Here is a 12,821-nt window from a genome sequence, read left to right on the forward strand (position 1 = left end):
TCCTCAGTGCAGACGTAGTCCTTACCACTGCTAGCTCTATGAGATATTACTTTATCATAATTTTGTGGGTAGAGTATGAACACCTAGTTTAAATTTTGAATTATCTTTGTTGTGGAAAAGCAAGATGGTCAGATTGTAGATTAAATTAAAAAAAAAAAATAAATTAAAAAAATTGAATTAAAAATAATCAGCATACTGATACTCTATATTAATACTGAAATCTTGTCAGATAACTTTACAAACAAGCAGACAGATAAATAACATTTCACTTCTCTTTGTTAAAAACATAAAAATCTACTTGAATCTGCACAGACATCTATTCTCTGGTACTGTATAATTTAGTGTATCACTAAGCCCTTGTAAAAGAAATGCTTTTCTTGAAAGTGACAGTTGTTTTATGTGCACTTAAGCTGGTTTTCAATACTTTTTTTTTTTTTTTTTTAAACGTATTTAGGTGATGTCTTGTCAGAGATATGCATGATCAGAAAGTTGTACTGAAGTTATTTGCAAGGTGAGGTTTTTTACTAAGTTTTACTTGCATACTTGAGACAGTTAAAAAAAAGACAAACATTCAGGCACCAAAACCATTTCTCAGAGTGTGTTTCAGCAGTCTTTTATTACAGTGATTTCCATAATTTTTAAAGACAATTAAGGTTGTTTATGACTGCTTTAAAATATGGTGCCACCTAAATTATAAAATCTAACCTTCTGTCTCAAAATTCTGTGATACCTGTTAGAGATGTTATCAAGGCCATCAAGTTGTTGGTGATAAAATGTCATTAAAATCTTGTGATTTGTGAGCCTGTCTGTCTACCTAAGCTGTTAACCTTATTTTCATCCCTGGTCCATACATATCTCCAAGAAACTTGGCAATGTGTACTTCAATCAATATATAATGGTATGTTTCCAGATTGGACATAAGAAAACAAAATAAAGTGATTATCAGTGTATCAGATGATTTACTGCAGTTATTTAATTTACTGTTTTCATAGCATATTATTTTGTACGTTACCTTTTAAATGGCAGGCCACAAACAGCAGAGCAGTTCTTTTTACACTTAGGAATGGAAGCTTCGGCTTTAAGCATCCAACTTCATTCAGAGCTTTTATTAGAGAAGTTGCTACTCCCTAAAGAAATAAAACCATTTTAGAAGACCATTACATAGATCTAGAACAAAAATGTATACAAATCCTGATCCTGTTGTCATGCAAATCTAACAAACGAGGATGACATCTAAGCTAGTGAATTGTAAAAAACAAACAAAAATATAAAATTGGGAGGGAGGTGACTGTAAAATCTAGTCTTTATTTCATAACCATATCTGAAAATGTAACCAACTATCCTTAAATGATTCCAGATAGGCTTGTATCTATCGTGGTTTTACAAATAAAAGCAAAATGTAATGTTACAAGGTATGATAAATAAAAGAGTCATGAAACCCATTGCATAATCTTGCAGTTTCTTATTCCTGTCTGGTATCTTGCTTGTATTTTTACCATTTAAGTTACTGATATCTATTATTTTAAATATTAAAAAAAATCCTCAATGGTGAGTACACATTTTTCAATCTAATGTAATCCTCTTAACACCCATAAGACTTAAATTGCATTTAAAACCACAAACAACTGGGTGGTGTATCCTATACATTGCACAATCACATTTTAAAAAAAGAAGCAGCAACTGGCCTGTTCAAGGTATCCAGCCATGGGAAGTGCAGTGAGTAGTATTGGCTCCTTTTTTGGAGGGAGCTTACGTGGAAGCTTCAAATTCCAGTACTTCTCTGGTAACCTAACCAGATAAAAAGTAAACACTTAAAAGTTGTGTAAGATGTGACATGATTAAGGTTGAAAATACAGCTAGCATATTCACCTCATAAACTTCAGAAGTTTTTCCTCAGTCTCAAAAACATATACTTTATCTTGGTACATTACAGCGTACTCAATGTTGCCAGGCACCAAAGCTTCATATCTGAAGAGACAGAAAGAAAGTATTATGCTTGTGCAGTGCATACTCATCAGATACTGGGAGCCTTCTGGCAATTTAGCGATTTGTAGGAATTTTAAAAAGCAGCAATCAGATTGTCCATGCTTCCATCACATTACTGGCAGCTACAAGGGTCAAAATCTGAGTGAGCCCCTGCCTCAAAACCTGCTTATAAAGGGACTTTTATAGAGCCACTCTAGAGCTCCTCTAGTTAAAATGCAACCGTGGTTGTTTAGAAGATTAACATGGGACAGCACAATTGACTCCTAAGATTGTACCTCAGTGAGGAATTCCTGCACACTGAGGAAATTGTTGGGGCTTTAAGGTGGAGATTTATGGATCTCTTAAAAGATTGTAATAGTTCAGTATTCCATCTACATAGGTTTTGTAGGATTTGTTTGAACTTTTGAAGGGTTGTGGTAGGGAAAACTCAAACTACATGCAAGCAGACTTATCACAAAAGACAGTAAGCCAACACAGATCCTTGTGGTTGGCTTAATACTCGTTCAGAAAGCTAAGCTTGCTGTCACCTTCAGTCAGCTTTGGCGAAATGGATCCCATGCATTTAATACATTTCCATTTAACTGTCAATTTAAGTAAATTGGCATTACCCAAGATACATAAGAAGTAATCCTGGGTTCAGAGAACTGATGACCTATGTATCTGTCCTTCTCGATCTTCAGTAAGTGACCACCTTGCCAACCTAAGTCTCCACTACATAAGCCTGCCTCATAACCATTAAAGGATTTTGGAGAGAAACCCAACCCTCTTGCTTTTCTCACTTACAGATGTAGAGAAACTGCTGATTTTTGGGATGCTTCAGATATACCTCGTCTGGTTACTAGAAATACTCTAGACCATGCTGTTGACAGGGAATTTTTCACCCTCAGAATAAAGACTAATGCAAAATCTTTTAACAGCTGAAGCAACAATGTTTTTAGTGCCCACTACTGCAAGAAAACTAGTGGAGGAGAGGAGCAGAAGTCTGGAAAAGGCTGGTCTCCAGTTTTCACACTATAGTGTACTGCTGCTCCTTTCCAGACTGCACACTTGTGTTTCCTTCATGTTGAAGCTGTAAGCAGATGGAAGAGAGGGACAATGCTGCATTTCTGCATTTTATTTTGAGGTGGAGTTATGGCATGAATGGAACACAAACTCAGATTCAAGGGAAATCATCCAGGGTCCCCAAATTTAGACATTTTGTACTCATTTTACTTTCTATGCAAGGTTGTCCAGATTCAGTCTGAAACCTGTAGTCATATGAGTTTCAGAAGGTTATTTTGCATAGATTTGCAAGGCCACAGGCACAATGTAGAGGGTTGTGATCAGTTTTTCTTTCCAAACCCCAAATGTTATTAAAAAGTACTTTGAAAGCATTTCATCATTAATGTGTTAATATAGGATACTTTGTCTGTAATTCAAGTTATAAAAACAGGAATGATGTACCTCTGTTTTCCATCCAGGTAAGTGACTGGACAGTATCCCTGCATTTCAGCACTTTTGGGGAATAAGGCCTTCACTTCTGCAGCTGTTAGTCTTTTTGGTAGCATGTCTGGGGGTGGAAGAGGGTGAGGTGCCAATGGTGGCACATATATTTCAGGTCTGCTCAAGAATTTCTGTAAAGGGAGAATTTAAATGTTTGTATAATGAAAGAAGGACTGAAAGACTGTTAGTCAAACTCCAGAGGACTGGCTCATGAAATTTAGATACATGTTTCTTCTACAACACCTCTTAGTGTGCTGGCACTGCTGCTACAGTTGGGTAAGTCATTTCTTTTCCAACCCACTCTCAGTTGAAATCATCACTATCCACCCACCATCCATCACTATCCATTGCTATCACTGGGGCTTCTTACCCTCAGCCCCCTCCAAAACAGATGGAGAGTGGAGGAAATGGTTACTTTAAAATGAATTTTTCATCTATGACAATTTGTAAGAAGAGCACTGGTTTGAACTGGCTCTCAGCTGCATTTCGTCTGACTGGACATCTGATAGCAAAGTATACAGACCAAAAGCAAGAATACTAGTAATAGTAGCCTAATTCAAATTACCTATTGCTTGTTTCTGCACAGAATCAAAGAATCCAGGCAACATTTCCTTCCCCTGTAGTCCCTTCCCCACAAGCATATTGACACTTACCTCCAGTTCTTCCTGTGAAGCCATTTTGTAATAGTGTCCTCGAAACTCTGCAGCAAACTGCAGTGATGCTGTGCTAGAGCAGTCAACCAGTTCACCTTTCTCTGCAAGGCTGATGGGACAGTACTGCCCAAACTCCCCCAGCCGACCCTGCAGCTCTTCAGGGGTGATACATAAATCAGCAATGCTGGCTGCTTTGCCTGTTAATAAAAATTAATGTTTTGCTAATGAAGGACAGAAATGTAAAGCATTTCTATGTAGAAATGTTACAGCTTAGAAGATGTTCCAGATTATTACATGAAAATGATATCAAATAATGAGAATCAAAATATCAATTTTTATAGATTGATATTAAAATGAAGTTGCAACTCATTTTATAAATGAATTTTAATGACACTTTCCTAGCACTTCCTTTTCTTTACTCAAAAGGACACTTTCCTTTTCTTTACTCAAGAAATCCAATAATCATTAGTCATGTGGGATACTCTGCATGTTTAGCTTACTAGTGTGTTTTCCCTGGGACAGTTTTATTTATTTATTTTTAATCCCTTGTGTTGCTAAGGCATACTTCAGCTATTATATTTCTTAACATTGGTGAAAAAAAGTGCAAGGTGTGAGGAAAACTTCCCATTTATTCATCTGTATCTTGCAAATGTATCTGTATCTTGCTACAGTCTATCTGGATGAAATATATTCAAAGTCTTGAATAAAATGCCATATAAAACTCAGGTTAATTAAGAACTCAGCTTTTCAAACTTGATGAGACTTCAGACTGAAATTTGTAAGGAGAGTGCAACCACAGAGCTGTAAAAGTTAAAACCAAAAGGAAGGTATGAGATAAGGAAGATGAGACATGTTTGTGCTTTAGAGAAATTCCTGTTAAACTGTACAGACATATTTGAAGGGCATATTTAATCCTGACCTATGCTGACACACACAAATTCAAGTGGGAGCTTTCCCATTTCATGCTTTTCACTCCTCAATTCAGAAATTAACTCAAATGGACATTTAACCTTATTTTTGAATTTATAATTAACATTTTCCCCTTCATTCCTAATTCTTCCACTGACATTTCTGTGAATCTTGCTACATATAAGTCATAGTTTCCCTTGTGTATTTTGGGGTACCCTTTGTGATTTTCTGTTATCACTCAAAGTTGAGAGATCTGCCCTGGACTTCAAGACCTCTGACTTCTTTCAGCTGTATTCTGCTACCCTGTTCTTTGGGAAGATGGCTGCAGACTATTGGCAAAGACATAGTTGGTTTTGCCTTTTCTGTCTTCAAGAGATCTCTTCAAGCTCTCTCCAGATGAGATCAAAGAATCAGGAATTAGGTTTATTCAAAGCAAGTTGAAGTTGAATATAAATGCACTCATTACATTACAGCTTGTAAAAGAAATTAATATTATTCTGAACAACTTTTTTTTTTCTTTTACCTTCTTTTATTCTTTCCAGGTATATCTGTATTTCTTTAACAACCACTTGAACTTCCTGCAGTACTTTGTTCCATATCCACCACTTGCTCTGAGTGGCATCAACCATGCACCAGTTCTGGTGCTCCTTCTTATAGTAGGTCCTGATTGCATCAATGTGCTGTTTATAGCAGGAATTTTTAATTGCTAGAATCTGTGAGCTGTCGTGTACAGGGTAGGAAGGTCTGAAGACAACAAAAAATAGCACTGACTTAATATGAGTCTGAAGATTAGATCATTTTATTGAATGTTTGATGTAAATTCTAGAGTTCATTTTAAATCCTTTTTAAAAATCCTGCTTTTCTGAATCAATAGAATATACTAGAGAAACACAGATTTGTTATTAGGAATGATACCAGTTCCATATGGAAAGTAGTATCATAGAATCATAGAATGCATTATATGCTTCTGACCAGGTAGTTATATTCAGAAACAAAGAACAAAAAAATTGTTGTTTATTTCCCAAATAGAATTCAATATTTTGTAAAGGTTTTGGATCGTGTCAGCACATACTAGCCAACACACACACAATCTATATACCATAAAATGCCACCCTAGACAAAATGTTATGAGAGTATTAGAATGGAGGTAAGTAGTTCATTGAAAAACAGGCTTAATTCTGAATTACACTGTTGTTTGAAACTGAGAAGTAGTCATAATCCTTGGATATATTTTGAAAACTATCTGTAAAATTTATATATACATAAATGAAAATAATCCATTTGACTTCTAAAACAATATGCAAGACCAGAAGAGAGATTTTCACTAGAACATAGAAGCTTTTACTGTTCTGGTTCTAAATGTAAATGAGTCCAAAAAAAAAAAAGAGAAACTTCTGTTTTAACAGTATTCGTTTCTCTATATCTGATGTTGTACATTTATTTGTATTTAAACCTGTAAATGTAATTAGTTTGGTATTTAGAGTCAAGAAGGTATTTAGAGTTTGAAGTAAATGTTTTCAAAGAGAAGCATTAATTTAATTTTTTGCTATGCAAATTGTCTTTAGGCTTTCAGTAAACAATTAAGTGTTGTACTGATTACTTGATAAAATGAAAGAGAGAAAATGAAAGAGACATGCAATAATGCTCTAAGATAGCTGGAACTTCTTAGAAATTCTTCCCCTGATGAGAACCAGGTTCTTATACAATTTAATTTCAAGGTGAATGTTCTGTTCTTTTTAACTCTCTGTTGGTTTATAAACTACTTAGTGGTCTTCCTCAAAAACATCCAATAGGTCTTTAAACAGAATATTTAACTCATAAAAACAAGAGAGAGAGATTAATTGTAAGATTTAGATGAGTAACTCATGAACTAGTCATGGAAAGACTACAGGGATGCTGTTCGTGTTTGTAGGGAGAAAGTTCGAGTGGCCAAAGCACAGCTAGAGTTGAAGCTGGCTGTGTCTGTGAGAGAAAATAAAAAGGGTTTTTTTAGATATGTAAATGGAAAAAGGAGAACTAAAGAATACATAGGGCCGCTCCTTGATAGGGAAGGTCTCCTCACAGACGATGACATAGGCAAAGCAGAGACGCTTAACGCCTTCTTTGCCTCTGTCTTCAATGCCGATGATGAGCTTCGGGACCCAGGGTGCCCTGAGCTGGAGGGCCGGGACGGTGGGGATGACAAACTCCCAACTGACCCTGAACGTGTGCGGGATTTGCTACTCCACCTGGATCCCTACAAGTCCATGGGTCCGGATGGGATTCATCCCCGGGTGCTGAAAGAGCTGGCAGATGTCATCGCGGAACCTCTTTCAATTATTTTTCAACGATCCTGGGAATTTGGAGAGGTCCCGGTAGACTGGAAGCTGGCAAATGTTGTGCCAATTTTCAAGAAGGGTCAGAAAGAAGACCCTAGCAATTACAGGCCTGTCAGTCTCACGTCAGTGCCTGGTAAAATCATGGAGAAGTTGGTTCTCGGTCTTATTGAGGCACACCTGGGGGACAAAGCAGTCATTGGTCCCAGCCAGCATGGGTTTGTGAAGGGTAGGTCCTGCCTAACTAACCTGATTTCCTTTTATGATAAGATCACCCATATGGTGGACCAAGGGAAACCAGCTGATGTGATTTTTTTGGACTTCAGCAAGGCTTTTGACACGGTTTCCCATAGGATCCTACTGGACAAAATGTCCACCATACAGCTAAATAAAAACATCATACGATGGGTGAGCAATTGGCTAACGGGCAGGGCCCAAAGGGTTATGGTAAATGGGGCTGTGTCAGGCTGGCAGGCGGTCACCAGTGGGGTCCCTCAAGGCTCCATTTTAGGGCCGGTACTTTTCAATATTTTTATAAACGATCTGGATGTAGGAATAGAGGGTATTTTGAGCAAGTTTGCTGATGACACCAAACTTAGAGGAGTTGTGGACTCGAATGAGAGCGTAAAGGCCTTACAGAGGGATCTGGACAGGTTGGAGAGCTGGGCGATCACCAACCGCATGAAGTTCAATAAGAGCAAGTGCCGGGTCCTGCACCTGGGACGGGGAAACCCTGGCTGCATGTACAGACTGGGCGATGAGACGCTGGAGAGCAGCCTAGAAGAGAGGGATCTGGGGGTCGTGGTAGACAGCAAGTTGAATATGAGCCAGCAGTGTGCCCTGGCAGCCAGGAGGGCCAATCGTGTCCTGGGGTGCATCAAGCACGGCATCGCTAGTAGGTCAAGGGAGGTGATTGTCCCGCTCTACTCTGCGCTGGTGCGGCCTCACCTCGAGTACTGTGTGCAGTTCTGGGCACCACAGTATAAAAAGGACATGAAACTGTTGGAAAGTGTCCAGAGGAGGGCTACGAAGATGGTGAAAGGCCTGGAGGGGAAGACGTACGAGGAACGGCTGAGGTCACTGGGCCTGTTCAGCCTGGAGAAGAGGAGGCTGAGGGGAGACCTCATCACAGTCTACAACTTCCTCGTAAGGGGATGTCGAGAGGCAGGAGACCTTTTCTCCATTAACACTAGTGACAGGACCCGCGGGAACGGGGTTAAGCTGAGGCAGGGGAAATTTAGGCTGGACGTCAGGAGGGGGTTCTTCACAGAGAGGGTGGTTGCACACTGGAACAGGCTCCCCAGGGAAGTGGTCACTGCACCGAGCCTGTCTGAATTTAAGAAGAGATTGGACTGTGAACTTAGGCACATGGTCTGAACTTTTGGGTAGACCTGTGTGGTGTCAAGAGTTGGACTTGATGATCCTTAAGGGTCCCTTCCAACTCAGGATATTCTATGATTCTATGATTCTATGAACTGTATGCTATTAAAGTATACATTATTTCTATCCTTTTTAAAAAGAACTACAATTAAGACTTAAAGAAATTATCAATTTCTCTTATAATGATAATATTGAATTGATGAATAATAAACTTCAGCAGCAGAGTGAACTAGTAAATTTTTTGATACACAATTTCATTAAAATCTATTAAATTAAGCAGTAGGTGCATGCCATTGCATATCAATATCCTCAGCCACGCGCTCTGGGGATCTGTCCAGAGAGTGCCACAGATTTCTTTGACAATTTATATCTTCATTTTTGTTCTATGGAAATCAAAGATTGTCAAGGGCCTTATGCCCATGTCTGTTCATATATGGAGTTTGGAGGCAGCTGGATTATGCAGCAGTGCAGCCTCTCATAATACAGCACTGAGGCACATACGTAGAAAGATACATAGAAAGAGATGACAATATTATGTGTATAAAAATATCAGGGATTATCACTACCTATTTGTGCTTTCTTTGTCCGACAGAGCTCTTCTGAACACTTCCTTTGCATCCATTTCTAATTCAAAGATTTTCACTGGAATTATCCTAGCTGATTCCAGGAGCCTTACTTGTTTTCTTGTTACAGGGTACCCATCAATAACAACTCTGCATACAAACAGAAACAAAGACAGTTTTTCTAGGAAACAAGTTCCTAATTAACCACTAAGACTACCTGTATTCCCAGTACATTCTCAACAGAGACAAAAGTCTACTCCTATGCCATCAATCCTGGCTTGACAGACACAGTCTTCTTTCTGAAGAACTTACAATCAAATTAAAATTTAAAAAATCAAGTAGCTAAAATTAGAAATAGTAACAAGTAAAGGAAATACACGAGGGGGAAAAGGTATAGAAATGTAAGTGGACGTACAGATGATGGAGTTTTAAACTCTGACACATTAGTCTTTCAGAAACATAATTTTAACTATGTGAAAACTCCATATGAATTGGGAGAATTAGTTTTCAAGATGAAAAATAAATTGATTTACAATATTTGAGTTTCTCTCTCTCTCTCTTTTTTTTTTTTTTTTTTTTAATCCTATTGAAGAAGAAATGCTTCTTCATGTTAGAAATGCTTTTTATATGCTGGGCATATATAAACACTGAGGCATAACCTACTGAAACAGTATTCCAGTATTTAGCATGATAGAAAAGCTGAAAAAATTCTGATCTCAAGCTGAAATAATTTTCAGAGATTAATCCCAAATGGCCTTTTCCTGTAACAATTCTTCTTTTGAGAGAGATGAATTTCATGAAATCATGATCATGAAGTGAAAAGCTTTTTACGTCTGCCCATATTGGACAGTGTTTCAGTGGTGGGAAAAGAAATAGGAAATCTGGATCACGTAAGAAATTAGCTGGAAAGAATTACTGGTTTATGTTCCTCCTTAGTAAATTAACTCTTAACAAAACCAGAAAAAAAAAAAAAAAAAAAAAAAAGGAACACTGAACTACCAGTCTGCTTGACCAGAGAGAATCAGGTGTCCAAGTTTTTACTGCAGTTGGTAATAAGAGAGAGAAAATGGCAGTTTTCAATGTATAATAGAAAGCATTGGCTTGTTGGCTGAAGAAAAAGGTAACATAAAACATATGACTTTGATTTGATGGAATAAGCTGACTTGAAAATTGCAGAAAATTATGTTTTGGGCTGGTTTTCCTGAGTAATGTGAAGAATTGCATTTTGGACAGGTTATTTTCTTAATGCATCTGATGTGTTTTAGTGAAATGGTTTTACAGTGATAATGTGGGAATCACTGCCTCTGGAGGAACTGTCATGTCTTGAAAAAATCCCTAAAGAAAAAGCCCAAAAAAGACTCTTACCCAGTGCTCATACATACACAACCCATCAGAGCCACATCCAGGGCCTGGATGGCCAGTTCATCAGGTACGGTCAGTCCTTTGTGAAGGTGCCACTTTAACTGAAGTCCCAATGCACTCTCGGGCTGATTGTTTAGCACTAGCCGTATGGCATCTCCTATACTCAGCCGCATCAGCCCATATACACTTGCAAATTTCCTGGCAACTGTAAAACATTTTGATTTCAACAACCAACTTTTACATAAGCAACATCACAGCCTAGCAGTCTGTTAAAGTATGTCCTTAGTCTTACAAGCTATGTACTCGTTCCCTGGGTCATTTGCAATACATAATCTTGGTAAGCAGGCACCTAACCCCAATTAGCTCTCTAAAGGACCCAGACCTTTGTGTACGTGCAAGGTGTGTCCAGGGCACACTTTAGCTCAATTTAGCTCAAACCTCAGCAGCCATAGTCAATTTTATTCAAAAATATCTTCGAAAATACACTTCTGTTATTGCCCCTTTTACAGAACAATCTAGCAGTTCCAGTTCACTAACTTTGTAAGAAGCTGCAATAAAATTAAGATGGATAATCCCTAAGTACCTGACTATAAAATGATACACTACAGAGTGTAACTAAAGGTTTCTATGCCCAATAAAAAGAGCAGGAAGACCAACAATATTAGAGATTTATAGCTTTTTTAATAGCAGTAATGATAGACACAACATCACTCATTAGATAATTTTTTGCTTTATAGGTAATAGTGTCTCCTACCTGTAGTCTTCCCAGATTTTGGAGGTCCCACAATTGCAATCTTAACTGGCACAGGTGGTTTAGGTTTTGGCTGACAAATATATTTGATGGGATTTTTCATAAATGTTTCTTTATTTTCTTTACTTGAAAAGAAATAAATATATTGTCGATGGATTACAGGAAAGAGTGTGTTTTCAGAGCTTTGTGCTGGCTTGATTACCTCTCCTTCACTGAGCTGTAGAATACACAAAATGGGAAGCAACTGATTAGGTTTGGCATAGCCCCCTCTCCCTTTATCCTACAAAAGTGGTTTTACAGGCAGGTTGAGAAATACCACTTGGTGGAGATAAAATATCAAAGTATTCTGAAATACATACAGGCAGACATAATATTTTGTATGAGTCTGTGGTATTTTTGTATGTAATTGTACAAAAAGATGAAATAAACACTGAAGAGAGAAAGAATATTCACTGTTTCCAGTAGGTGGTACCGTAACACTTTCTGTCCATCAGCAGAGTGTAATCAGAGGTATAATGTGTAACAATTTTTTTGTCTTTTTTTTTTTTTTTTTTTAATTTTCAAAGAATTTACGCCATTTCTATTAAGGATAAAAAATATTCCTCTGTAAATTAAAAACAAAACACAAACAACACTTATCTGCCTGACAGTAGAGGATACACTTAGAATGTTGTACTCAGCAGAAGTCACTTTCAAAAGAAGAAAACAGAAATGAACATCAATATTAAATTGTGGTGAAATGTAAAACCACAGTGAAGCAAGCCAAAAAAGCTTTTGGTAAAATAAATACACTGCTGATGGAACCTTTTGAAATACATCAGGTTACCTACTAGAAAGCCTGTAGTGCTGATGGCTAATTGAGTAGTAAGACGAAGCGATGGTAGAAATGGTCATTGCAGGAACACTAAATGAATTTCTTGCAGCACTGTTCACTAAGGAAGAATTTAGTCATGTCCCTGTTAGAGCCTTTCTTGAGGAACTGCCTTAAAGTGTCAAAAATTGTTTTAGAACAAACTGGAAACGTTTGTAGGGAAAACTGCAAAGACCAGATGGTATTCATGTTACAGTTCTATGGGGAAAGTGAAATTGTTACTGACTGATGCATAACCTATTGCTTACGTTGGTTCCTTCAACAAAAAAGTAATGTGGAAAAATTGATAATTATTTTAAAAGGCCTCTAGGATGCCTCCTGGCAACCACAGTCCAGTACATCTGTCCCTGTATTGAGCAAATTGGAAAAAAAAAATCGGTAGGTACAAGAAATAATGCAGAGAAGCCAACTCACCTTCTGTGGAGGAAAATCATACCTCACAAATCTATTAGTATTTGTTGAAGACAATCTGCTTGATACAGTAAGATAAGGGACTGTTTGCTGCATGGCATTACCTTGCCAGACCCTGGACTAATTCTTAGGTTCTTG

The 12,821-nt window shown here is 37.7% G+C and overlaps 1 protein-coding gene across 1 annotated transcript in view; it reads right to left on the bottom strand.

Annotated features, from left to right (window-relative positions):
• AK9 (adenylate kinase 9) overlaps positions 1–12,821 on the bottom strand; it is a gene marked incomplete at both ends in the record, with an annotated part of 68,974 nt that overhangs the window by 1,036 nt on the left and 55,117 nt on the right. The window contains 9 exons of the mRNA XM_084284439.1: positions 1,013–1,127; positions 1,686–1,788; positions 1,870–1,968; positions 3,430–3,599; positions 4,122–4,318; positions 5,554–5,774; positions 9,292–9,438; positions 10,654–10,855; positions 11,405–11,618. Coding sequence (XP_084140565.1) covers positions 1,013–1,127; positions 1,686–1,788; positions 1,870–1,968; positions 3,430–3,599; positions 4,122–4,318; positions 5,554–5,774; positions 9,292–9,438; positions 10,654–10,855; positions 11,405–11,618 — 1,468 coding nt within the window. The remainder of the gene's footprint in view (positions 1–1,012; positions 1,128–1,685; positions 1,789–1,869; positions 1,969–3,429; positions 3,600–4,121; positions 4,319–5,553; positions 5,775–9,291; positions 9,439–10,653; positions 10,856–11,404; positions 11,619–12,821) is intronic.

This window comes from Netta rufina, assembly GCF_964035555.1.
Source record: "Netta rufina genome assembly, chromosome: 3".
Lineage (NCBI taxonomy): Eukaryota > Metazoa > Chordata > Aves > Anseriformes > Anatidae > Netta > Netta rufina.